The 27,347-nt window shown below is 41.1% G+C and overlaps 1 protein-coding gene across 2 annotated transcripts in view; it reads left to right on the forward strand.

Annotated features, from left to right (window-relative positions):
• The window catches only part of LOC126109805 (uncharacterized), a 69,041-nt gene that overhangs the window by 33,429 nt on the left and 8,265 nt on the right, over positions 1 to 27,347 (forward strand). For both annotated transcript variants that reach the window (XM_049914865.1, XM_049914866.1), the window contains exons 4-5: positions 10,974 to 11,095; positions 21,354 to 21,424. In XM_049914865.1, coding sequence (XP_049770822.1) covers positions 10,974 to 11,095; positions 21,354 to 21,424 — 193 coding nt within the window. The remainder of the gene's footprint in view (positions 1 to 10,973; positions 11,096 to 21,353; positions 21,425 to 27,347) is intronic.

A 27,347-nucleotide genomic window follows, 5' to 3' on the forward strand; every position in this document is an offset into this window, starting at 1 on the left:
TTGTATTGATTACATTGAATCATGTTCCAACAAATTTCAGGCATGTAGCTGGTCATAGTTTTAATTCATTGCACAATATTTTGCCTGGGCACCTGCCAGTACCTTGAGGTGAGCCACGGAAGACTGACAAAGACTTGCTCTGTTCCACCCTATAAAATCTGATGAACTGTGACTGTGGCTACCAGTTGGTCAGTGCATGGAGCTCCATCTCCTCGATTTGTTCCAGTCAAAGACGACAGTGTGTGTCAGTGCCTGCGGCAAGCAGTAACACGGAGGACAGCTGAGTTTTGCGGTTCCTCCAGCGAAGTGTGGTCTGTCTGTCAACTTGAATTTTGGCACGTGCACAGAATGTGGGGCGCAACAGAACAAGTTTTCATCAATCTTAGATTGTTCACCTGAAGGTAACTGGCAGGTGCTCAGTTGAAATATCCCACAATGAATTAAAGTATGACTGGCTGCAAGCCCGAAATTTGTTTGAACGTGGTTCAATGTAGCCAATACAATTCTTATGCAATTCTCAACATGTTTAATCCATACTTAAATATGAACACCAGTATTATTAATTGCAAAAGTGACTCACGCTGATACATTTTCGTGTCTTAACCATTTAACCTATTCCGATGGTATTTGGTGTGGAGATAGGCTGATTTAAGAAGTATTGCTCTGGTTTGGAAATATTGTAGATCCAAGCTGATGCACAGAACAGTCAGTCGTAGTGGGGAAGTGGGTAGTCTCCAGGCGACCCGTGTTTATGTATAGTGACTTTGCTGTTTCGTTTTTGTCCATTGCTCTCACATCAAATAAAAACAAAATGAATTCTGTGACCGGGTGCTATCGAGTGAATTAAAATATGTTCACATAATTACGGAAGGCTAAAATTTGTTATTGGTTTCAGACTATATTATTTCCACCTTTCTGGCAGTTGAGCATCAATGGCCTTGCATAACAATGAAGTTATTTTTGTCAGTTTGCTAAAGAAATTTGGCTTTTATAAGTCTATTTCCTCTGAGGAAGACAATTTATTTGAAACGAAGTGTGTAATTCCACATTATTGACTGGTTTTAACTGTTCACTTAACTTCAAGTGCACGTTTTCGTTCTCTAGCACGTTTGGCATTATGCCATAATAAAGAGCCAAACATGAGATAATACAGTATTGGTACTCCAAGGAAATTTACATCCGTATCAGGACATGTGAATGTGCACTTTAAGCCGAATTATGCATTTTAGTATGGTTCACGAAATTCCGATGTTCTTGGAGTATCCTCTAATGTCTTGTTCCTTTTATGACATAATGTAAGATCTTTTAATGTTTTACACATACGAACTTTCAGGCTTCCTGAGTCATCGTAGCTGCACAAACGCGGTGACGCCAGTTGTCAGGTGCTCTCTGGCAACTGCTAAAATGAACCTATTTCTAACAGGTCACAGAAAATATTGCGAGTGATTGTTTGAAAAGCGTTAATTTCAAAATAAATTTCCTTTTACGCAAGATGGTCTATGTGTGAGAATGTATGGTGACTTTCTGAAATCACAAACTGTTGGACTCTCATTTAAAAAGTAAACTCTTTGAGAACGACCATTTAGAATAATTTTGAGCCCAGAAGATGAGACATTTTTCTCATTGTTAAAAAATTTACTGGCACATTTGTGTAATGTATCTTAAAGTGTAACATGCACAAAAAAGGATCAACATTATATGTGAAAGCTTAGCTTCTCGTGCAGCTTTTTAATCTTTGAGACTAATATGTGAAAGCTTTACTTTCCTTGTATTAACACTATGTATATTAATTTAAACCATTAATGTTTCCTATTTGTGTGTTCGCTCTACTTAAGTGATGTTCCTATTGGTTTACTACATCACGTGTCCTGTGCTCTGAATGTCCACTGTCATTGGCTGGCGAGATCACGTGACGTGAGCTGTGACTGGCTTACAAGAGCACATCACAATCTAGATTTCAATGCTTCAGAAAGTAACATGTTGCTGCACATCACACATCTTTCCAAAACGTGTTTTTTCCCCTGAATTTTGTTTCCTAAAGTGCCAGGAAATACTACGCCGGTGTATAAAACCATATCATTCCTTTGTTTGGTTAAGCTTTACAGTTTCGAGGAAAAGTATACTGTCACTTAACGTGAAAAAAGTGTATTTTCACCTGGGAGAAAGTTTATTTTTTACCAGGAAAAATCCGGGAATTTTTTCCTTGTCCATGTATACATCCTGCCATTCCTATCACATATGGAGCGCAGCAAAAATGACTGTTTAAGACACCTCTTTGCCCACTCTAATCAATCCAATCTTGACCTTGTGATCCCTACAGGAGCAGTAAGTAAGTGCTGCAGTTCACTGCCCCACAAAAAAAAGTGAAACATATGGAAGGCGTGGTCAGATGTTGTATATAAGGGGCATTAGAAAAGAAATGAGCTGGAGGCATAATTACAGAAACCAGTACCTGTATGTTAGAAGTATTTACCCTGGCTGTTCAAACCAAACTTTGTCTGCTGCTTTACCTACAACTGAGCCTATGTGACTGTTCCATTCCATACCTCTACAAAGTATTTGCATGTATTAACCAGTTTGAATACTGAGTCATTGATATTGTGGGCATATTGTACTACTTTTCTGTGTGAAGTGCACAATTTTACGCTTCTGAACATTTAAAGCAACTTCCCGTTCTTTGCGCTCCTTTGAAATCTTATCAACACATGACTGAAGGTTTGTGCAGATTTTTTCAGACAGTATTTCATTACAGGCATCCACATCATCTGCAATAACTCTGAGGTTACTATTAACATGGTTTTTGAGGTTACTAACATAAACTACAAACAGAAAGGGTCCTAAAACACTTCCCTACTGTACACTTTGCTTCCTCAGATAACGTCACCACTCAAGTTAGCATACTGTGTCCTCCCTACAAAGGAATCCTCAAACCAGTCACAAATTTTGTTTTATACTCCACGCAATCATTCTTCGATAATAAATGTATGTGTGGTACATCATCAAATACCACTTGGAAATCGAGAAACAATGCATCTACCTAATTGCCTGGATCCCTGGATTTCAGTATGTCATGTGAGGAAAGTGCAAGTTGGGTGTCACATGATCAATGTTTTGGGAATCCGTACTGGTTGGTGTGAAGCTGGTGACTCTGTTCACAATACCTCAGTACTTTTGAGCTCGGAGTATGTTCTAAGATTCTACAACAAATAGATGTCACGGATAAAGGACAAAAGTTTTACAAACCAATTCTTCTACCCTTCCGTTTGCAGCCCTTGTCTTCTCCCATCCATCCAGCAGAGTCCACGATGACCTGTGTGGTAGTTTCCACTTCCCGATCTTCCTGTCCCTCCCTCAGCATCACTCCCCTGGACACTTGCCCAGATGGACTCTCAACAGTGCTAAAAGAATACAACTACAGACATTCTTTCAGCAGCTGAGCTAGCAATCCCCTGTTCCTTAGTCCACCCTGATGGAAGACAGTACCTTGGTGGTCATAAGAAACCTGAGGCCATTAGAGATCATAGGCGGACTCTCCAACATCATAAGCGGCACCCATCAACGGAGCACATCATTGCCTTTAAGCAGCTCCATATTGGGTCCGCCACCTAATAAAACAACAGAAGCAAGAATGTTGGGAATGATACATTTCAGTTATCAGACCATATACCTCTCCTTCACAGGTTTGGACTGAGATCAGACATCTCTGCAGGTACCGAAACCTACAGGTGTAGCTTGTATAACCACGAATTGCACTATCTACACTGACCTAGATGCTGTTGCCAAACATTTTGCTCTGTATTATGCTCAAGCCTCAGCACCTGAGAACTATCAGCCTGCCTTTTCCGTTCTAAAACACCAGGTGGAGTGAAAGCAATTATCATTTACTACAACCCACTTTCAGCCATATAATGCATCGTTCAGTCAGTGGGAATTCGGAATTAGTCACTGTCATAGCTTACTGCCCTGATACAGCCCCAGGGCTATGATCAGGAACTGTCAGTGGATTGTCAGCATCATATCCTTCCCATTTTTAATTGCATCTGGATTGAGGGCAAATCTCCATCACAGTGGTGAGAAAGCATTATTGTCCCAGTGCTGAAACCAGGTGAACACCCTCTAAAAATGGAAAGTTATAACCCAATAAGTCTCACCAATGTTTTCTGTAAGTTGCTTCAGTGCATGGTGAGCTGGTTACTGTGTTGGCTCCTTGGGTCTCGGGGTATTCGGGCTCCATCCGGAGGTGGTTTTTCACCACGGCCATTCCACTACTGATAATCTGGTTTACCTGGAGCCTGCCATCTGAGCAGCTTTTGCCCAACGTCAACACCTTATAGCCATCATTGTCGACCTGCCAAAGGCTTATGACACCACCTGGCGACACCACATCCTTGCTACCTTAAACAAGTGGGGTTGGGCGCTGATGACCACGCTGTTTAGTGCCCGTAAACCTCAAAAACACACACAAACACACACACACACACACACACACACACACACACACACACACACACACACACACACACACGTAAGTGAGGTCTCTGAGGTCTGCTCCCAATTTTTATACAGAACTTCCTGTCATGCTGTATGTTCTGGGTTCGAGTTGGTGCTTCCGACATTACCCCCAATATCCAAGAGAAACTGGGTCCTGCAGGGTTCTGTATTGCGTCTCTCTCTCTCTCTCTCTCTCTCTCTCTCTCTCTCTCTCTCTCTCTCTCCCCCTTTCTTCCTTTCTTTCTTTCTATCTTTCTAGTAGCCATCAATGGACTAGCAACAGCTGTGGGGTCCTCAGTATCACCACCCTTGTATGCTGACAACTTTGGCCTCTACTATTGCTCCTCTAGAGTGGGTGTCGCCAAGCGTTGACTGCGAGGTGCCATATGAAAGACACAGGCATGGGTCCTCTCACATGGTTTTTGGTTTTCAACTGCCAAGAGCCACATCATGCACTTCTGTCTATGTTGTACCATTCACCCGTAACCAGAACTTTGCTTACAGACCTGCTACTCAATGCGGTGGAGACTTATCACTTTTAGGAGTGGTCTTCGATTTTTGGTTGACGAAATTCTCCATCTTTTCCAACTTAAGGCAAAGTGCTGGCTGCACCTTAATGCACTTCGCTGCCTGAATAATAGCAGCTGGGGTGCAAATTGCACTACCGTTCTGCAGCTTTACAAAGCTGTGATACAGTCCCATCTTGATTATGGGAGTCTGGCATATTGTTCACATCACTCTAAGCATTGCGGATACTGGATCTGATACACCACTGTATGGTTTGACCTGCACAGGAGCCTTTGGAACTAGTCCTGATAACAGGTTCTGCCATTGTGGATTATGCGCGAACAACAGCTTGTTATGAAACTTCCTGACAGATTAAAACTGTGTGCTGGACGGAGACTCAAACTCGGGACCTTTGCCTTTAGTGGGTGTGGTGTGCGTACTGTAAGACCTTCGGTACACACACCGTCAGATTATTTGACTTGTCACTCTAACGAAGTAGGCGAGTGTCAGCAATATGTCTCGTGGTTTTATCGTGGCGTGTTTATCTTCTGCCGTTAGGTCAGACAATAGAAATGCCACTTGCATGCTTAGAGTAGCAGGTTAACTGTGACCAACTTTAAACAGAACTTGATTAATTTTCACACACATTTATTAAAATAATAAAAAGCATAGACATTACATAACTTGTGATGTTTAAAGCTTTCCCGGCGTACTGATTGTTCCATAAAAACACGGGAGAACTGCCGGATATCAGTAACTTCCTGCCACGATATTTCGGCGCAGAGTCTTCTGGCCATCTTCAGGTGAATGCCACTGTAGTAGTACTGGCGAGTACGCGCTGAGCTCCGCTATTTAAAGCCTTCTGAGGTGACATTGCGCATGCGCTGCTCAGCGTGCGCGTTCATAACGGCTCCGTGCGCTGCGCCTCGCGCCCTCCACTGCGAAAGCCTGGCATATCGGTGTCAGGTCGATTTCCATCTTTATGCAGATAACTACGTCGACTACGAAGTTTCTCTATAACAGGATTCCAAGCAGAGTTCAGCTGATAACCGCTATCTCGATTGATGAGTCTCATTGTCAGACAATCTTATTTCCACAGATTCATTGATAATCGAGCTCCAAAAGTTTGATGTATGGGCCAAAATTTTTGTGTCGTTGTAATTCATGGAATGGTCTGTGGAAATACAATGTTCGGCGATTGCGGACTTGGTGGGTTGGAGAAGGCGAGTTTGCCGTTGGTGTTCCACAATGCGTTCCTGCGCAGTTCATGTTGTTTGCCCTATATATGATTTGCCGCATTCACACGGAATTTTGTAAACACCTGGTTTACGCAGGCCCAGGTCGTCTTTAACGGATCCCACCAGTGATGAAATTTTGGAAGGAGGGCGAAAGATGACTCTCACTTGATACTTTCTCAATATTCTGCCTATCTGTGAAGAAATATTCCCAATAAATGGTAGATAAACAGTCGACCTGAAGGCCTCTTCCTCTTCCTTGTTCCGTCGTTTGTAGGTCTTCATCACTCTGTTCACTTGCCTAGGTGAAAAGCCATTCTTCAAAAATACTTTTTGCAGGTGTTCCAGTTCCGCTTGAAGACTGTCGGCGTCAGAGATAGTATGAGCACGGTGGACCAAGGTTTTGAGAATGCCCATTGTTTGTGCTGGATGGTGGCAACTAGTGGCTTGTAGATACAGGTCTGTATGAGTGGGCTTTCTGTACACCGAGTGACCAAGTGTGCCATCACTCTTCCGTCGCACCAAGACGTCTAAAAATGGCAGACAACCATCTCCCTCTATCTCCATGGTAAATTTAATGTTTTCATGTACGGAGTTCATGTGACGTAAAAATTCTTGGAGACGGCCCAGACCATGAGGCCACACTATAAAAGTGTCGTCAACGTACCGCCAAAATACTGTCGGTTTAAAAGTGGCAGTCGAGTGCTCTCTCCTCAAAATCCTCCATAAAAAGATTGGCCACCAGGGGAGGCAAAGGACTCCCCATGGTGACACCATCAGATTGTTCGTAAAATTCGTTGTTAAATATAAAATATGTAGAGGAGAGAGTGTGCTCAAACAACGCTGTAATGTCTGCACCAAACATATTGCCAATGAGGTGTAATGAGTCCACCAGAGGCACCTTTGTAAACAGTGAAACCACATCAAAACTGACCAATAAATCACTACTTTGCAGTTGTAGTGACCGAAGTCGACTGATAAAATCACCAGAATTCTTTATGTGATGTGCACACTTGCCTATCACTGGTTTGAGCAGAGATGCCAAGAATTTTGCTAGGTCGTAGGTGGCTGCTCCAATGTTACTCACAATTGGACGTGATGGCACATTTTTCTTGTGGATCTTAGGCAGTCCATATAGCCTAGGTGGAACTGAACTGTTTGGTTTCAGTCTCTTGATGACCTCCTTCGGTAGAGAACTATTTGATAAAAGTTCTGCTGTTTTTCGCGCTACTCTACTCGTGGGATCCTTATCGATTTTGTGATACTTTGAATCACATAATAAAACATTGATCTTATTAATATAGTCATCCCTTGGTATGAGGACAGTAGCGTTTCCTTTGTCAGATTTTAAGACTACTGTATCCACATCTGCTCGTAAGTTACGGAGGGCTATCCTCTCCATGGGCGAGATGTTACTCTTCATTGGTGCATCCCTGGTCAATACACGGCAAGACTCTCGACGAACTTCCTCCGCTTCATCTGTATCAAGACGGTATACAGCTTCTTCGACGGCACTGACGAAATCCACTAGTGGCGGTGAAACAGGTGTGGGAGCAAAATTCAGTCCTTTTGCTAGCACAGACACAGTCGCGTCATCTAAAGTTTTCTCTGTCAAATTAAGCTGAGCAGCGCATGCGCAATGTCACCTCAGAAGGCTTTAAATAGCGGAGCTCAGCGCGTACTCGCCAGTACTACTACAGTGGCATTCACCTGAAGATGGCCAGAAGACTCTGCGCCGAAATATCGTGGCAGGAAGTTACTGATATCCGGCAGTTCTCCCGTGTTTTTATGGAACATTACATAACTTGATTCTGGATGCTGTTTACAATTGACAATCTGAAGTTCCTTTGGTCATGGTACGTTAATCTTATTTTCACATATCTCTGATACTTGACAAAGTGTCTAGTCATTTATCTTCATGGCTATGTACAGGAATATGGTAATCTTATTAGGCGCAGACTGAAACTTGACTATAGACTGGTGCAGACTGGTCACTAGTTATAATACCTGGAGCGTTCACGTATTATTGCGCGAGTGTGATCTGCGAGGAGAAAAGATTCTACGTTAGCAGCAATCTCATTGGCTGCGTTACATATTAATACGTGGCTCGGCGGAAGCAGAATTTGGTCCGTCTCTAAGACAGCGCCATCTCGTAGAGCGGAGACGGACGAGCACTGTGACTGCGCTGTCGTGCTTAGCGAGGCGCGCTCTAGTGGGAAAGTTGTGTACGCGCTGACTACGCGGAACTATGTACACAACAGTGGGCAAGTGCTCCACCAACTGAGCCACCCAAGCAATACTCAAGCCCCGTCCTCACAGCTTCACTTCTGTCAGTACCTCGTCTCCTACCTTCCAAATTTCACAGAAGCTCCCCTGCAAAACTTGCAGAACCAGCACTCCTGGTAGAAAAAATATTGGGGAGACATGGCTTTGCCACAGCCTGGGGGATGTTCCCAGAATGAAATTTTTACTCTGCAGTGGAGTGTGTGGTGATATGAAACTTCCTGGCAGATAAAAACTGTGTGTCGGACTGAGACTCGAACTCTTGACCGGTCCGGTCCTCACCCTACCTGCTCATTTACTGTTCTTCCCCCCTTCTCGCATGGTCTGTTAGACTTGTTTCTCTTTTGTGTCTCTGCACTTCTCTTGCCCTGTTTGTGTTCTTAGTATTTCCTAAGCAATTGTTTAGTGGGGTACATGTGGTAAGTGGTGGGTGTTGGGAGCTGTACATTCCCTCATTACAATCTGCTTTTGGGGCTTCCAGCTGCTTCTTAGGTGGGACATCTTGCCTGCCTCTTTCCCTGTGTCTCCCTTTCTTTCTTTTGCCCTTATCTCGCCCTTGTTGATGTTTCGTGGACATCGGGCTTTTCTTCCCTCGGGTTTTGTGTGGTAGACTATATATGATCTACAGCATAGAGACCCATCTGTCGAGGATAAGGGGACTGGTGATCTTGCAGTTTGGTCCCTTTAATCCTCCAGCCAGCCAGTCAACCAACCAATCAAACAGTTGGTGCCCATATAGGTTATACTTAAAGTAATGACTGCCAAAACAAGTGTCAGAAGTTCCTTTACTCAATTCGATTCAGAGAACCTAATGCATAATGAATTTTTTTTTTTTTTCACCGTCTTGTATTTAACTCCATATGCAACATGAAGCAAAGTTACTAGCATCATACGACAAAATGAAAATTTGCTCAAAATTTGGATTTGCCAAGAGAGGCAAATGTGTAAGAATTTTTTAATTTTAAAATTATACTCTCCAACTTTGCTGCCCAGACAAAAGGAGTTCTCTTCACTAGTAATTTTGTGAGATTTTTCATGGTTACTGTATAGTTCTCCATGAAATTTCAGTGGTAATAGGCTACACCAAGAAACAATTTCAGTTTTTTAACATTTTTCAGTGCTGGAAAATCAAATTTTAGTTCTACATCTACATCCATACTCCGCAAGCCACCTGACAGTGTGTGGCGGAGGTTACCTTGAGTACCTCTATCGGTTCTCCCTTCTATTCCAGTCTCGTACTGTTCGTGGAAGGAAGGATTTTCGGTATGCCTCTGTGTGGGCTCTAATCTCTCCGATTTTATCCTCACGGTCTCTTCGCGAGATATATGTAGGAGGGAGCAATATACTGCTCGACTCTTCGGTGAAGGTATGTTCTCGAAACTTTGACAAAAGCCCGTACCGAGCTACTGAGCGTCTCTCCTGCAGAGTCTTCCACTGGAGTTAATCTATCATCTCCATAACGCTTTCGCGATTACTAAATGATCATGTAACGAAGCGCGCTGCTCTCCGTTGGATCTTCTATATCTCTCTTCTATCAACCCTATCTGGTACGGATCCCACACTGCTGAGCAGTATTCGAGCAGTGGGCGAACAAGCGTACTGTAACCTACTTCCTTTGTTTTCGGATTGCATTTCCTTAGGATTCTTCCAATGAATCTCAGTCTGGCATCTGCTTTACCGACGATCAACATTATATGATCATTCCATTTTAAATCACTCCTAATGCGTACTCCCAGATAATTTATGGTATTAACTGCTTCCAGTTGCTGACCTGCTATTTTGTAGCTAAATGATAAAGGATCTATCTTTCTGTGTATTCGCAGCACATTACACTTGTCTACATTGAGATTCAATTGCCATTCCCTGCACCATGCATCAATTCGCTGCAGATCCTCCTGCATTTCAGTACAATTTTCCATTGTTACAACCTCTGGACACACCACAGCATCCGCAAAAAGTCTCAGTGAACTTCCGATGTCATCCACAAGGTCATTTATGTATATTGTGAATAGCAACGGTCCTACGACACTCGCCTGCGGCACACCTGAAATCACTCTTACTTCGGAAGACTTCTCTCCATTGAGAATGACATGTTTATGGAAGCACCCACCATACGAGCACCAACATCTGCCCACATCCTAAGTCACTTACCTCCAGCATAACGCTGTCACAACTACACAGAACACTGTTTTGACCATAACTGGCACTTGCAGCATATTTAGGATATTGAACAGGTGCCATTCATGGTCAGATACAACAGCACAACCAGCATGCTTGGCTGGCATCTGCATTTATGTTCAAGGATGCGTTTCTGGCAGTGTTTACATATTTGTAAGTGGCAATATAATGTTTGTCATGTGGCAGTATAATGTTTGTCATGTGGCAGTATAATGTTTGTCAAATCAGTGGTTGTTAAATCATACATATCTAGAAATACTATAATGTTGTTCTTTGCAGAAACTTTTAAAAGACAAGAATCACGAACTTGAAAATAAGAGAGAGATGCTGAAGAACAAAATAGAAGCGTTAAAAAATTTTCAGCCATCGGCTGAGGACGCTGCCAATTTACAGTTATGTCGGTAAGTTTTCAAGGTGAAGTTAAAAACTTTTTTTTAGGATCTCTAAATGCTCTGAGAATTCAGTCATGTATGTCTTTATTTATTTATTTATTTATTTTTACTTTCAAATTCAGTTACATCCTTCAGGAGATCCCTTGGTTTTTCAAAACAAATATCGGACAGTTGCTACCGTTACATTAATGGCAAACAGTGGCAGATAATTTTACAACAGTAATAGACTTGAACAGTGATACAAATTATTGAATGAGTAAAGTAACCACCCACATAAGACTGAAATTATTAGTGTCTCTGTGTGATCCACAACGGTTTGTTGAATGAATGAATGAAAAGGCGACTCCAATTGCTTTGTAGAACTTTATTCAGTCCAGAACCACTTTCAGCTTTCTTACTAATCCGTTCTCAAGTGGGTCTGAAACTGCTATACATATGATAGAAGTATACATGTATATGATTGAAGATGAAAAAACAAAGCTTACATTTGTTCATGTAATGCACACTTAAAATTACTCTGCAAATTTGTAGCTGTATCAAAATGGTATCTAGACGTTTGTAAATATGCCCTGTAAGCAGCCCACAACACTTTCAAGCTATACCAAAAAACACTTTAGTTCCCTGTAGGTCAACTTTTGTCACAGTAGGACTATAATTCTTTACTTGACCTGGACACTGGAACAGTATTGCATTTTTATTAAAAAAATGTTTTTACCCTCTTACTTCTACTGCCTGCAAATTTGAATATGTCCAAATATAAAGCCATCTCTCACTGTGTGATCACAGAATATACCAGTAACCTGTAATTTATTGTCAAACAAATTAATTACATCCTTTCTGTTTAAGTAAATAACCTTCTCAGTGTTGGAACTCTTCAGAAACCAAAACTGTGACTTTCACAATACATTATTTCTGGTTAGGTGGTTAAGAAACCAACTTTTCTTACATTTTTGAGACTGCTAGCAAACGTTAAACTGCACATAAGTTTGATGGTATTTCTTTATCTCCTTTGTTATACAGATGGTAAACTTAAGCATATCTCATCCAATCAGTAAATTTTCTGGTGGTAGACAAGTAGTTACACAAATAACTTAGTATGTCACTAAACTTGGAACACTAATTAACTCTGCTGATACTTTATCATAACCACTAGACATTTTTTATTTCAAAAATTTTATACTGGTTATTACTTCTTCTAGTGTAGAGAGAGCCACATTGAAGTTACTAGAGTTATTAGTAATGGCTACTGTGAGATGTTCAATGGCAGCATCTATTCAATGTGAAAACCTTATCTTATCAGCAATAGTTTATTAAATGTTTGTTAAAAAGTTGTGCAACTAGCAGTGGAGTGTGCACTGAAAGGAAATTGTCCGATAAGAATTTTCCTGCCAGATTAAAACTGCGTGCTGGACCAAGACACGGATTCAGGACCTAGCCTTTCATAGGCAAGTGTTGTACAGCCTGAGCTACCCAAGCATGACTCGTGACTTGTCCTTGCAGCTTAAAGTCTACCAGTACTTCAGTCTTGAGTTTGAGTCTTGGTCTGGTACACAGCTTTAATCTGCCAGGAAGTGTCAGTTTTGCAACTCTCCACACATTTGCTACCAATATTTCATTTACTCTTAATACTATAAACTATTTCACTCTCCAAAATGTTGGGTTCAGGAAACGGATTTATATAAAAAGACAGTGCAAGACACCAACATGGCAATATATGCCATCACATATTTGGTCTGTATCATAATTTATATCCAGTGTACTTGAAAATAACTTCCGGCAACATTTTTGTAATCATACTGAGAACACCCCCCCCCACCCCCTCCCCATGAACCATGGACCTTGCCGTTGGTGGGGAGGCTTGCGTGCCCCAGCGATACAGATAGCCGTACCGTAGGTACAACCACAACGGAGGGGTATCTGTTGAGAGGCCAGACAAACGTGTGGTTCCTGAAGAGGGGCAGCAGCCTTTTCAGTAGTTGAAAGGGCAACAGTCTGGATGATTGACTGATCTGGCCTTGTAACAATAACCAAAACGGCCTTGCTGTGCTGGTACTGTGAACGGCTGAAAGCAAGGGGAAACTACGGCCGTAATTTTTCCCGAGGGCATGCAGCTTTACTGTATGATTAAATGATGATGGTGTCCTCTTGGGTAAAATATTCCGGAGGTAAAATAGTCCCCCATTCGGATCTCCGGGCGGGGACTACTCAAGAGGATGTCGTTATCAGGAGATAGAAAACTGGCGTTCTACGGATCGGAGCGTGGAATGTCAGATCCCTTAATCGGGCAGGTAGGTTAGAAAATTTAAAACGGGAAATGGATAGGTTAAAGTTAGATATAGTGGGAATTAGTGAAGTTCGGTGGCAGGAGGAACAAGACTTCTGGTCAGGTGACTACAGGGTTATAAACACAGTCAAATAGGGGTAATGCAGGAGTAGGTTTAATAATGAATAGGAAAATAGGAATGCGGGTAAGCTACTACAAACAGCATAGTGAACGCATTATTGTGGCCAAGATAGATACGAAGCCCACACCTACTACAGTAGTACAAGTTTATATGCCAACTAGCTCTGCAGATGACGAAGAAATTGAAGAAATGTATGATGAAATAAAAGAAATTATTCAGATAGTGAAGGGAGACGAAAATTTAATAGTCATGGGTGAATGGAATTCGAGTGTAGGAAAAGGGAGAGAAGGAAATGTAGTAGGTGAATATGGATTGGGGCTAAGAAATGAAAGAGGAAGCTGCCTGGTAGAATTTTGCACAGAGCACAACTTAATCATAGCTAACACTTGGTTTAAGAATCATGATGGAAGGTTGTATACATGGAAGAACCCTGGAGATACTGACAGGTTTCAGATAGATTATATAATGGTAAGACAGAGATTTAGGAACCAGGTTTTAAATTGTAAGACATTTCCAGGGGCAGATGTGGACTCTGACCACAATTTATTGGTTATGACCTGTAGATTAAAACTGAAGAAACTGCAAAAAGGTGGGAATTTAAGGAGATGGGACCTGGATAAACTGAAAGAACCAGAGGTTGTACAGAGTTTCAGGGAGAGCATAAGGGAACAATTGACAGGAATGGGGGAAAGAAATACAGTAGAAGAAGAATGGGTAGCTTTCAGGGATGAAGTAATGAAGGCAGCAGAGGATCAAGTAGGTAAAAAGACGAGGGCTAGTAGAAATCCTTGGGTAACAGAAGAAATATTGAATTTAATTGATGAAAGGAGAGAATATAAAAATGCAGTAAGTGAAGCAGGCAAAAAGGAATACAAACATCTCAAAAATGAGATCGACAGGAAGTGCAAAATGGCTAAGCAGGAATGGCTAGAGGACAAATGTAAGGATGTGGAGGCTTATCTCACTAGGGGTAAGATAGATACTGCTTACAGGAAAATTAAAGAGACCTTTATAGATAAGAGAACCACTTGCATGAATATCAAGAGCTCAGATGGAAACAGAGTTCTAAGCAAAGGAGGGAAAGCAGAAAGGTGGAAGGAGTATATAGAGGGTCTATACAAGGGCGATGCACTTGAGGACAATATTATGGAAATGGAAGAGGATGTAGATGAAGATGAAATGGGAGATAAGATACTGCGTGAAGAGTTTGACAGAGCACTGAAAGACCTGAGTCGAAACAAGGCCCCCGGAGTAGACAACATTCCATTGGAACTACTGACGGCCTTGGGAGAGCCAGTCCTGACAAAACTCTACCATCTGGTGAGCAAGATGTATGAGACAGGCGAAATACCTTTAGACTTCAAGAAGAATATAATAATTCCAATCCCAAAGAAAGCAGGTGTGGACAGATGTGAAAATTACTGAACAATCAGTTTAATAAGCCATAGCTGCAAAATACTAACACGAATTCTTTACAGACGAATTGAAAAACTAGTAGAAGCCGACCTCGGGGAAGATCAGTTTGGATTCCGTAGAAATGTTGGAACACGTGAGGCAATACTGACCTTACGACTTATCTTAGAAGAAAGATTAAGGAAAGGCAAACCTACGTTTCTAGCATTTGTAGACTTAGAGAAAGCTTTTGACAATGTTGACTGGAATACTCTCTTTCAAATTCTAAAGGTGGCAGGGGTAAAATACAGGGAGCGAAAGGCTATTTACAATTTGTATAGAAACCAGATGGCAGTTACAAGAGTCGAGGGGCATGAAAGAGAAGCAGTGGTTGGGAAGGGAGTGAGACAGGGTTGTAGCCTCTCCCCGATGCTATTCAATCTGTATATTGAGCAAGCAGTAAAGGAAACAAAAGAAAAATTCGGAGTAGGTATTAAAATCCATGGAGAAGAAATAAAAACGTTGAGGTTCGCCGATGACATTGTAATTCTGTCAGAGACAGCAAAGGACTTGGAAGAGCAGTTGAACGGAGTGGATGGTGTCTTGAAGGGAGGATATAAGATGAACATCAACAAAAGCAAAATGAGGATAATGGAATGTAGTCGAATTAAGTCGGGTGATGCTGAGGGAATTAGATTAGGAAATGAGACACTTAAAGTAGTAAAGGAGTTTTGCTATTTGGGGAGCAAAATAACTGATGATGGTCGAAGTAGAGAGGATATAAAATGTAAACTGGCAATGGCAAGGAAAGCGTTTCTGAAGAAGAGAAATTTGTTAACATCGAGTATAGATTTAAGTGTCAGGAAGTCATTTCTGAAAGTATTTGTATGGAGTGTAGCCATGTATGGAAGTGAAACATGGACGATAAATAGTTTGGACAAGAAGAGAATAGAAGCTTTCGAAATGTGGTGCTACAGAAGGACGCTGAAGATTAGATGGGTAGATCACATAACTAATGAAGAAGTGTTGAATAGGATTGGGGAGAAGAGAAGTTTGTGGCACAACTTGACCAGAAGAAGGGATCGGTTGGTAGGACATGTTCTGAGGCATGAAGGGATCACCAATTTAGTATTGGAGGGCAGCGTGGAGGGTAAAAATCGTAGAGAGAGACCAAGAGATGAATACACCAAGCCGATTCAGAAAGATGTAGGTTGCAGTAGGTACTGGGAAATGAAGAAGCTTGCACAGGATAGAGTAGCATGGAGAGCTGCATCAAACCAGTCTCAGGACTGAAGACCACAACAACAACAACTGAGAACAAAATAAGAATACGACAGTTGCTGGCAGTTATGGAGTCATTCCATTAAATCTTAGTTTACTATCTTCTACTAGCTGTCAGTTCCTAGTCCACTGCTCATTTCTGGCTTTCTCATTCACTCACAACATACCTCTTTGTATAAGTGCATAACATCAGTACTTTAGTAAATTTGAAGTTTACTCTGTGAAGAGCAGCATTCAATAAAAATAATTTACACAGCATGAAGGACCAGCAGTGATACGTATGAGTGTGTTGAAAAGTAATGCCTCCAAAAATTTTTTGTTCTGTTCTCAAAATCAGTGGATGTATTACCTGCCATTCATATTACTCAGTAGCTGATGCAAGTTGCAAATCTCTGCTGCTAGAGGGCTATAAATTGTAGTATGTTGGTATGTAATTTAACTATATCACGTAACTATCAGACCCTCAGAAAACTGAAAGCACGAATTCGAAGAGTTTGTCCACACGTGAAGCATCCTCTCCTTCAGTATGACAATGCTGCAACAGTCTGAAGCCTTGGATTCACTGTCATTGATAATCTTCTGTACAGTCCTGACTTGACCCTATCTGATTTTCATCTATTTCTAAAGCTTAAAGAGGATTTTACGTTGATAGGGATGAAGTGGTGCAACAGAGGTGTGGTTGTCGCTGTCAACAAAATCAAACACTGTACCGTGTCAGGGAGAAGAGAAGTTTGTGGCACAACTTGACCAGAAGAAGGGATCGGTTGGTAGGACATGTTCTGAGGCATCAAGGGATCATCAATTTAGTATTGGAGGGCAGCGTGGAGGGTAGAAATCGTTGGGGGTGGCCGAGAGATGAATACATTAAGCAGATTCAGAAGGAGGTAGGTTGCAGTAGGTACTGGGAGATGAAGAAGCTTGCACAGGATAGAGTAGCATGGAGAGCTGCATCAAACCAGTCTCGGGACTGAAGACCACAACGACAATACCCTCTTCATCTAATTCCCAATTCGTATGCCAGCATTTACCTCACAGTAGATTACCGTCAATCTACAATTCACCACTAAATTACTGTACTACTCTCTCATCTGTCATCTATTTCACTCTACAAACACATGTCCAACTGTGATCATTGTTCACAAAAAAAATCTGAAAATTAACTGCAAAGCATATACTTCCCAAACTGACAGCAAATATCTTGACAGATTAATAAAACAACAATATCATTCTGTGAGAGGTAATACAAATTAACAAGCTGTTTTAAAACTTTATGGCACATTAAAACTGTTCAGGTCTGAGACTCAAACACAGAACTTCTCCCACCTACTTCTATTCTCCTGCAGAGCGCAAAATTTATTTTGGAAATGAAGCGGCCCTCTGAACACACTTGTTTCACATACATTTTAGTTAGGGCAAATAATTTGCAGACTGTCACTGGCGGATGCAATAGATCACGTCTAACGGCGTGTGCCCACTTGCACCTACACACTGATTACTACAGTATTAGTAAGTATCCCCCCCCCCCTCGCTTCTTTAAAGAATTGAATGCCCCTATATTAAATGCCTTCAAACATTTGATTACTTTACAAATGTGTTAATGTGTTACATATTTGACATTAAGTACGTAAGCGAAAAAGTTTAAAAATGGTTTGATATTATGTTTAAAGTCACCAAGTGCTCTCGTTATCAAATATTGATTGAGTATAGCGTGAATAATTTGAACTCCACTTTAAGCAAAAGATAGAATTATAATGTAATAAATTAAACAATCTTTAGATGACTGTATTCTCGTGACATCATTAGATAGTCAAGATTTTCAATCTACCAAACTTTTATCTTTTGGAGAGCATTTCTCCACAAGCCTTGTTTTTTTTCCATCTTCAACCCTATGTATGTAAACATCTGTATGTGTGTTGTAGTTCCAGATCCACTTGAGAATGACTAAACAAAAAAACTGCAAATGCTAGTGGACTAAATAAGGTTCTACAAAGCAATTGGAGTGGCCTTTTCATTAAATAAGACTGAAATTGTTGTTAATCCTTCAGAAATATCCCTCTTATCCCTAAGCAACCAATAAAAACACACATATGTACACGCATCACGATATTATCCTAGTGCTACAGTGTAATCATTATTATGAGGTGTGTCAGTTTGAGTGGGTGAGAGGAATGAAGGGTAGGAAGGGAAGGAGGGAAGGGTGGCTCTTGGCTGGGAGGGAAGGGGTATAAACAAAAAAAAAAAAGATACGAATGTGGCACTGGTAAGCCTGCTTTGGCACAGGGGAAGTTGCTTGTGTCACACAGTGTACTGATTTCAGAGGCAAGGGATAGAACACGGGAAGATGGAGATTGCAGTGAGACCAGTGTGAACTGAGAGGCCTTACGACAGGGGTGGATCACTTTACTCTGTTGGGGACTGATGACCATAGATGTTGAGTCCCATAGTGCTCAGAGCCATTTGAACCATTTCACTCTGTTGAAAGACATTATCAGGACTCTTAACAAGAGTTTTAATCTTTTGTAGGTCGTTGTTGATTGCTCAGTACCTCAGCTATACTGTGAGATTACCGTAACTCATTCCATTACTTTTTCCCAATTTCCAACATTATATTAGGCAATTTGGACTTAATCTTCATGTTTACACATTTATTTCCCAACACAGTCACCTTCGCAAGGAACACTTTTCTTCCAACAAAAGATCAGTTGGTTGACACTGACACGGAACAGTGTTTGATTTTGTTGACAGCCACAACCACACCTCTGTTGCACCACTTCATCCCTATCAACGTAAAATCCTCTTTAAGCTTTAGAAATAGATGAAAATCAGATAGGGTCAAGTCAGGACTGTACAGAAGATTATCAATGACAGTGAATCCAAGGCTTCAGACTGTTGCAGCATTGTCATACTGAAGGAGAGGATGCTTCACGTGTGGACAAACTCTTCGAATTCGTGCTTTCAGTTTTCTGAGGGTCTGATAGTTACGTGATATAGTTAAATTACATACCAACATACTACAATTTATAGCCCTCTAGCAGCAGAGATTTGCAACTTGCATCAGCTACTGAGTAATATGAATGGCAGGTAATACATCCACTGATTTTGAGAACAGAACAAAAAATTTTTGGAGGCATTACTTTTCAACACACTCATACGTATCACTGCTGGTCCTTCATGCTGTGTAAATTATTTTTATTGAATGCTGCTCTTCACAGAGTAAACTTCAAATTTACTAAAGTACTGATGTTATGCACTTATACAAAGAGGTATGTTGTGAGTGAATGAGAAAGCCAGAAATGAGCAGTGGACTAGGAACTGACAGCTAGTAGAAGATAGTAAACTAAGATTTAATGGAATGACTCCATAACTGCCAGCAACTGTCGTATTCTTATTTTGTTCTCAGTTGTTGTTGTTGTGGTCTTCAGTCCTGAGACTGGTTTGATGCAGCTCTCCATGCTACTCTATCCTGTGCAAGCTTCTTCATTTCCCAGTACCTACTGCAACCTACATCTTTCTGAATCGGCTTGGTGTATTCATCTCTTGGTCTCTCTCTACGATTTTTACCCTCCACGCTGCCCTCCAATACTAAATTGGTGATCCCTTCATGCCTCAGAACATGTCCTACCAACCGATCCCTTCTTCTGGTCAAGTTGTGCCACAAACTTCTCTTCTCCCCAATCCTATTCAACACTTCTTCATTAGTTATGTGATCTACCCATCTAATCTTCAGCGTCCTTCTGTAGCACCACATTTCGAAAGCTTCTATTCTCTTCTTGTCCAAACTATTTATCGTCCATGTTTCACTTCCATACATGGCTACACTCCATACAAATACTTTCAGAAATGACTTCCTGACACTTAAATCTATACTCTATGTTAACAAATTTCTCTTCTTCAGAAACGCTTTCCTTGCCATTGCCAGTTTACATTTTATATCCTCTCTACTTCGACCATCATCAGTTATTTTGCTCCCCAAATAGCAAAACTCCTTTACTACTTTAAGTGTCTCATTTCCTAATCTAATTCCCTCAGCATCACCCGAGTTAATTCGACTACATTCCATTATCCTCGTTTTGCTTTTGTTGATGTTCATCTTATATCCTCCCTTCAAGAGACCATCCATTCCGTTCAACTGCTCTTCCAAGTCCTTTGCTGTCTCTGACAGAATTACAATGTCATCGGCGAACCTCAAAGTTTTTATTTCTTCTCCATGTCCAGATGTCATAATCAGCAATGTTTCGAGAGGACTTGTAGTTTGCAATTGTCAGAACCAAGAATGAGTTCGTCAGGGAAGCGTAACTTCCATGCTGCGCAAAATTGAGAGGACCACTATCACGGCCAGATGAATTTGACAAGCTTTGAGAAGGTGTGAGAAAAGATGTGCTGTACACTATAGCTTGTGAGAATAAGCCACCTGAGAAGTCGTATGTTATGCACTTGGCTGAAAGCAAGGACACAGTGTCATACAGTCACACCTTGTAATCACAGTCTAAACACAATAGAATTGGTATAGGAAAATATTGAAAGGCGTGTTGGGGCACAACACATCAGGGGACTTGAGGGCTCTTAAGAAAAGTTCCTTCCAGTTAGTTACTGCCAAGGGTCGAGAAGGATTTTGGAGTAAAGGGCAGAAGTAGAGGAAGAATAATAGGTTCCGCTGTTCAGCACCGATAAAGTCAAAAAATAATTGGCACTTGGTGTCGTCGAAATTGCTGTCGATGAAATCATCATAATACGGCCACATCTGCCATCAATGAAATCATAAGTATAACTACATCTAATGTAAGTGATTCATTCTCTTTCTGTTGTATAAGTGTATATAACTATTGCAGTTAGGATCTTTATTGAATATGTCAATACATAAGGTGATTTCAGCTTCGACTGTGAAAAAAATTTAAGTCATCTTTACCTCCATGCGTGCTTTTGGCTTTTGCGAAATTGTGAAGTACTGGAGATAGGCAAGGCTGCCCCCCCCCCTCCCCCCACCTCTTGGCTTCTTACCCTGCGACAATCTATGTGGGGATGGGTGCGCTTTCTCCACTCCCTGCAACACCCTCTGCAATCAGCCTGCATACAATTAACACACAGTATCTCTCTCAGAATAACTTAAATGGAAATTAATGACTGTAACTGAAATTTTCTTGAGGTAATTAGCCTAGATCACTTGCTTGCAATTATTTGTTTGTTCACAGGCTCAAATACCAGCTGTACAAAGACATAACTGGAGTGCGCTGGAATTATAAAGGTAATGCACCTCAGGGCTGTATCCTTTAATGGAATAACATATTTCTTCTGATTTTGATTTACAGTGATGTTCAGATGAGTTAAGAAAGCATTCACTATAGCATGTAGCACCATCTTTTACTATTATCATGTATTATCATGATTATTATTCATCATGCCGTGGAGTCTGTGAAACATGTTTTGGAAGAGACAACCGTTCAATTGCAACCACAATTTGTGAAGAACAGTCGTGCACATACTACATTTGCTCAATATGATGAAACTCATTTGACTTTTGGGGCCATGTAGAAACTTTGTGAAGAGGTGATTAAATCTCTTTCATGTAATGGAAGAGTGATTAAAGTAATGTCCTGTTTAGATGTACACATTTTAAGTAGGTGGACAGACAAATGCACATGATCTACCAACAGGTTGTGATTCTGTTGTGTTATGAAGAATGTTGACATACAGATTAAAGTGTGTTCTTTTCTCATTCACAAGTATTTGCCTTACAATAATGTTGCTATTAATATTAAATATATCTCACTTTTTGAGTGACTTACACTTTGTCATTTGTGTGTACTAACCAGTTCCATAACTTCATAGTCGAGGAAGCAGTCTTTTATAGTGTGAGCATGTATTAGATATGTTGTGCACACGTGTTTTTCTGTGCGCCCTATGATGCAGGGCTAGTAGAGTACTCGGCTCTGTATTCCTCAGTGAGGTAATAGCTTTGATGGGAATATCATTTCACATATTGTTGTTGCTTTTGAACATTGAATTGTTTGCTCTTATAATCTAAACTAGGCTATTGCTGTCAGGCGATGCTGTTAACATTAAGACTTGACCCTGGTGGTTGTGATTTTACCCAAGTCAGTGTATTCATAGTAAATTTGTCTCATGGTGGGCAACTGAGAGCTCAATGCTCAGCATCAGAATAGAAATTTCTCATGTGTCTGATCACCAAATGTACAGAAATCTCGTGTGATTTCCACTTGGACTGCAAATACAAGGGGTAATGGCACCATGGTTGCATACCTAGTTGAAGTATTGCTGTTGTTGGGATAAGGCTGGTACCTCTAATTCAGTTACCCATCAGTATACTTTTTGTCCCAATATTTTAATAAACATGTTTTAGGCAGTACATGACATTTCGACACACTCGGTATGCATTTAATTTGTGGGCTCAAATAAAAGTCAATTGTGAGTGTCATATTCATTTTGTGAAGTATCATTTCTTTCTTCCTTTATATTTCAATAAATACGTTGCTGTTGTTGTTGTTACTTCACTTTGATCAGTTACCTCATTTCTGACTTTTGACGTGCTACTACAAAACTTTCCTTCATGCATAACATATGCAGTAGTAAACAATTATTTCATTAAGCCCCTTACGTAATTTACAGCTTTTCATTTTGCTGTGAATGTTACAGTGGCCATATGACAATAAAAGTATTGCATGGTTGCAATTGTTGCAAGATTTTATGTATGTAATTGTTTTAAAGTTATGCGAGAAAGGAAGTAAGGTCACAGTTTTTGTTACTTTAGAAGCCATTGGAGGCAGAGTAACAGTACTAACAATATTATTAAAACGATTGTTGCTACTAACCATATAGCGGAGATCGTGAGTCGTAGGTAGGCACAGTGAAAAGACTGTCACAAAATAAGCTTTTGTCCAACAAGCCCTTTGTCAAAGATAGACAAAACACACACACACACACACACACACACACACACACACTCACACTCACACACACACACACACAAAACTACTACACAGTACTGACTTAGTCAGGTATGATACTGAATTAAAGTGGGTCTGCCTTCTTGCAAGAACACAATTTTTGTTTTGGTTTGTTCTGTTGCAGGAAGGAGATTCATTATTATTTTCTGCAAGCAGGGAACAGTGCTTCAAATTTGATTATAATAATAGTCGGATATGGATAGGTGAACTTGATTGTGGCCTTGCTTAACAAACCATCCTAGCATTCACATGACCTGCACATTATGGTAGAATAACAGTCTACCACGGAGAACTTCTGCTTTATGTTTAATTGGGTTTAGTTTTAATAGTGTGTAACATCATGGCAATTCTCATATATAGTAAAACCTGCTTTCAAGAAATTCCTAAACCTAGGAAAATTTAGCTTTTAAGTATATCAAACCATTTTTAAATTCGGACCTATTTTTGACAAAATTTCTAAAATTTGTTTGTGGCTATTTTTTATTTTTTCAAACGTAACACTATAATTGTAACAGTGAGTGCCACAGTTCACAGCTGATTCTTACTGTCAACATCTTAGTGTTTTGGTCGATAATTTTGTGCCTCATTCTCCTAGTAATTGTGAGTTTACTGTTAATTCATAGTCTACAATGAACGCATTGCGTTATGTTAAATAGTTCCCTGACCGTCAGGATATGAAGTGCGTACTTGATTTTAGTCTTCAAGTACACTACTTTCATTGTAGAATATAGATGATATTTCAAGAAAACAATCAAAAACTGGCATTATTTCTTTTCTACAGAGAAATTTCCTAAATTTGGGAACATAGTACTAAGTTAAGATGATCAATCAGAAAGCAAGAATATATGCAGCAATTTCCACTCAGATTTGCATGCTGGACTGTAACATAAGTCACATTACGTAGTGTTACAAATGTTGGCATACAGACTAGTTTTGCAATAGCACTAAACTCTTTAACTGCATCCTTATAAAGTGCATGTTTAAACTTAAGACTGTAAAAACAATTGTTTCAGTATTTGTGTCAATAGAGTTGCTGCTGCAAGTTACAATTCTTTGTTTAATTTGTTTTGCACATGACACATTTTGGGTGAAGTTTACTGTTGTCAAGTGTGGGTTTTCTATTACATTTTTATGAGTTAAATGTTATGCTTGCTGTGTGTGAAGTACTGCATTGTTCTAGAAACAACAAGCAACAATTTGTTGTTATTAATGTTTTACATTAGATCGATATTACGCAGCAAAATTTCTGTCACATTTCCAACAATCTGTAGGAGAAGCATAGTCAGTAGCGATAAATTTTCATGTTTTGAAAATTAGATTTGTTACTGTGGTGCATTGAAAGGCCTCCCTGCAGTGGAAACAAAAATAATTTTTTTTGTAAACACTTGTTGCCGGTTTTGTAAAGACCTCAATGCTACTGTTGTGGAGGCCGAGTTGACATTGTCGTTACGGAAGGCCGAGTTCGTGAGTTTGTGAAATGGCTTCTGGTGCAGTACACTGCTAAGACAATTTTTTTTCTGCCACTATTTCACAGCTATGGCGTACGGTCACGTAACAGGATAGGACAACGTAGTTTCTACAACACTCCAACAGTTTGTAACAGTCACACAAGTGAGTTATAAAGGTTTACTTATCTTTGTGACTTGTTGAATAATGGAGTCTGCAACACTGCTTGTAATATAACAAAAAAGGCCCTCAATGGCTAAGTGCAAATAATAGTAAGTAAACTTCACAGTACATAGCAAATGCAACTTACAACAATTGTCTGTTGACTTCTAAGAGTTCACTAGACAGCGTTCCCTGTCTAAGTCAGCTCTGGACGAGGATCTATAACCGTGTAGGCGAGAACTGCTTTTCTATCTTCCGAGTGGCCTTCTGTCTGTTGTCGTCCGGTCAGTGGCGGATTGTACTCGGCTGGCAATTGGCTGAGGCGAATTTGATGTCTTAGTCCTCAGTGCTGCCTGTGGTGCTGGTGAAACTCTCAAGAGTGGCGAGTGTCTACGGCACTTGTACCAGCTCGCATCATTGTGCCTGTGGTGCTTTTCTCTGGCTGTGTCTTGTTCAGAAGACACAGCACTCCTCCTCCCCAAACCACCACACCATTGTCATGTACGGCTGAGCACCGTATCGACAGTGAGGAGGCGGCACAGGTGTCGGAACCGTTGTCGGAGCGGCGACCGTTGCTGTAGCCGATGCCGAGTCGCTGCTCGCACCCTGACTACCGTCTCGAGATCGCGAGGGAACACCGGCCGAAAAACGATGCGGAAGGTGTGTCCCGGCATCCGTTGTGAGGGCATCTTCTCAATGGCGTGAATCCGCAACGGCATCTTTCTAACTGGAGGCCCCTCGGTAGGCCTCGGCACGGTGCTGACCCGGCAGTGGTAACGTGGCAGGTGCTGCCGGACATCTGCTAGCAGGCAAATGCGGTGTCAGATTGATGCCCGTCGGCTCGAGGTCCGAAAACAGCATTGTGTGACCCCACTGTGAAGGGTGGTGCTTGGGTTGTGTCGACCAGGAAGCCGAGGAAGCTGTGAACATACAAGAAGTGGCAGAACTTTGCAAGCGACAGAGGCGAATTTAATTTTGGTGCCGCTTCTGCAATTCATCGGGACCTCGAATCTGAAACGTGTGTGAACCAATTGGAGTAGTAATGATGCCGCACTCCCGTGACTTCTTTCTGACATAGATTCTGTAAAACACATGTTGGCTAATCTGGTATGTCGGCTGACTAGAATCTGTAGGTTCCAGCTGCAGCAGGGGTTGGAGCAAATGCGAGAGTGTGCGGTGGCATCGCCCGTGTAGCAAATCTGCCAACGAAGGCCCGTTGTGGGGCTGAGAGTGAGAAGTGGACAAGAAGTGAAGCGAGGCTTGTTCGCATCGATGATGCGAGCAAAGTTCGTCCGTTTGCTTTTTGAACGTGCGAACAAAACGTTCAGTCTCACCATTTGTTAGGGATGAAGCAAATGTAATAATTGAGATTTCCCTAAGCCAGATTGCAATTCTTTTACATTCTGAGGTGGTTTGAGATCATGTATTGCTTGCAAATGTGCCTGTGTCGGATGAACAACTCGAGAATTGCAGCCAGCAACTACAATATTGTCCCTGTAATTTGTACATGAAGGCACAGAAGTAGTTAGCTGTTCTAGGTAGTGTTGAAAAATGGCAGGTGCTGATGTGCTACTGAAAGGCAAACAAAGGAACTTGAAAAGTCCTAAATGTGTGTCGAAGACACAGGTAGGTGTTGCGAAGGTCAGTTTTTGAAAAATAGCGACCTGTGCCTAAGTGATCCACGAGTCTGTCACATCGAGGTAATGCATAACTGCCTGAGGACTGACAGTGGCTTTGAAGTCAGTACAAATCCTAATTTTTCCTGATTATTTGCGAATATAAACTACTCGGGAAGACCACTGACTTGCAGAGATGGTACGATTATGCCATTATTTTGCCAGTGAGCCAGTTCTTTCGCAACCTGTTCACAAAGTGCTACAGGCACTGCACATACTGTGAAAAAGCGCGGCTGGGTGTTGTCTTTAAGCATGATGTGCGCTACAAAGTTATTGGCTTTACGTACGCCAGAAGCAAACAGTTTTTGAAAGTCGTCACAGAGCTTAGCAATACTGTCACTTGAATTGAAATGAGACATAGCTATCACATAGGCGACAGTGTTTAGTTCAAACAAGTAGAGACCAAAAATATTAACTGATTGTCTACTTCGTAGAACTTGAAAGGAAACCGTCTTCTGCAGATTGCGATATGTGGCTACAATGTTCAGTGTTCCTATCACTGGAATGTTCTGACCATTGTATTCTGTAAGCATATTTTTAGACTGACACAGTTGTGGTTTGCCTAACAGTTCATAAGTTTCATAGCTTAACAGGGACACTGATGCACCTGTATCTAATTGAAGTTTGACCATATGGCTTGGAATCACTAAAGGTACATACAATTTAGGAGAGAGATGTTGTACAGGGGAACTATTCCAGAATGAGATTTCCACTCTGCAGTAGAGTGTGCGCCGATATAAAACTTCCTGGCAGATTAAAACTGTGTGCCGGACCGAGACTCGAAGGTAGGAGGCGAGATACTGGTGGAATTAAAGCTGTGAGGACGGGCCGTGAGTCTTGCTTGGGTAGCTCAGTTGGTAGAGCACTTGACCACGAAAGACAGAGGTCCTGAGTTCGAGTCTATCTGGCACACAGTTTTAATCTGCCAGGAAGTTTC

This window comes from Schistocerca cancellata, chromosome 12, assembly GCF_023864275.1.
Source record: "Schistocerca cancellata isolate TAMUIC-IGC-003103 chromosome 12, iqSchCanc2.1, whole genome shotgun sequence".
Taxonomy (NCBI): Eukaryota; Metazoa; Arthropoda; class Insecta; order Orthoptera; family Acrididae; genus Schistocerca; species Schistocerca cancellata.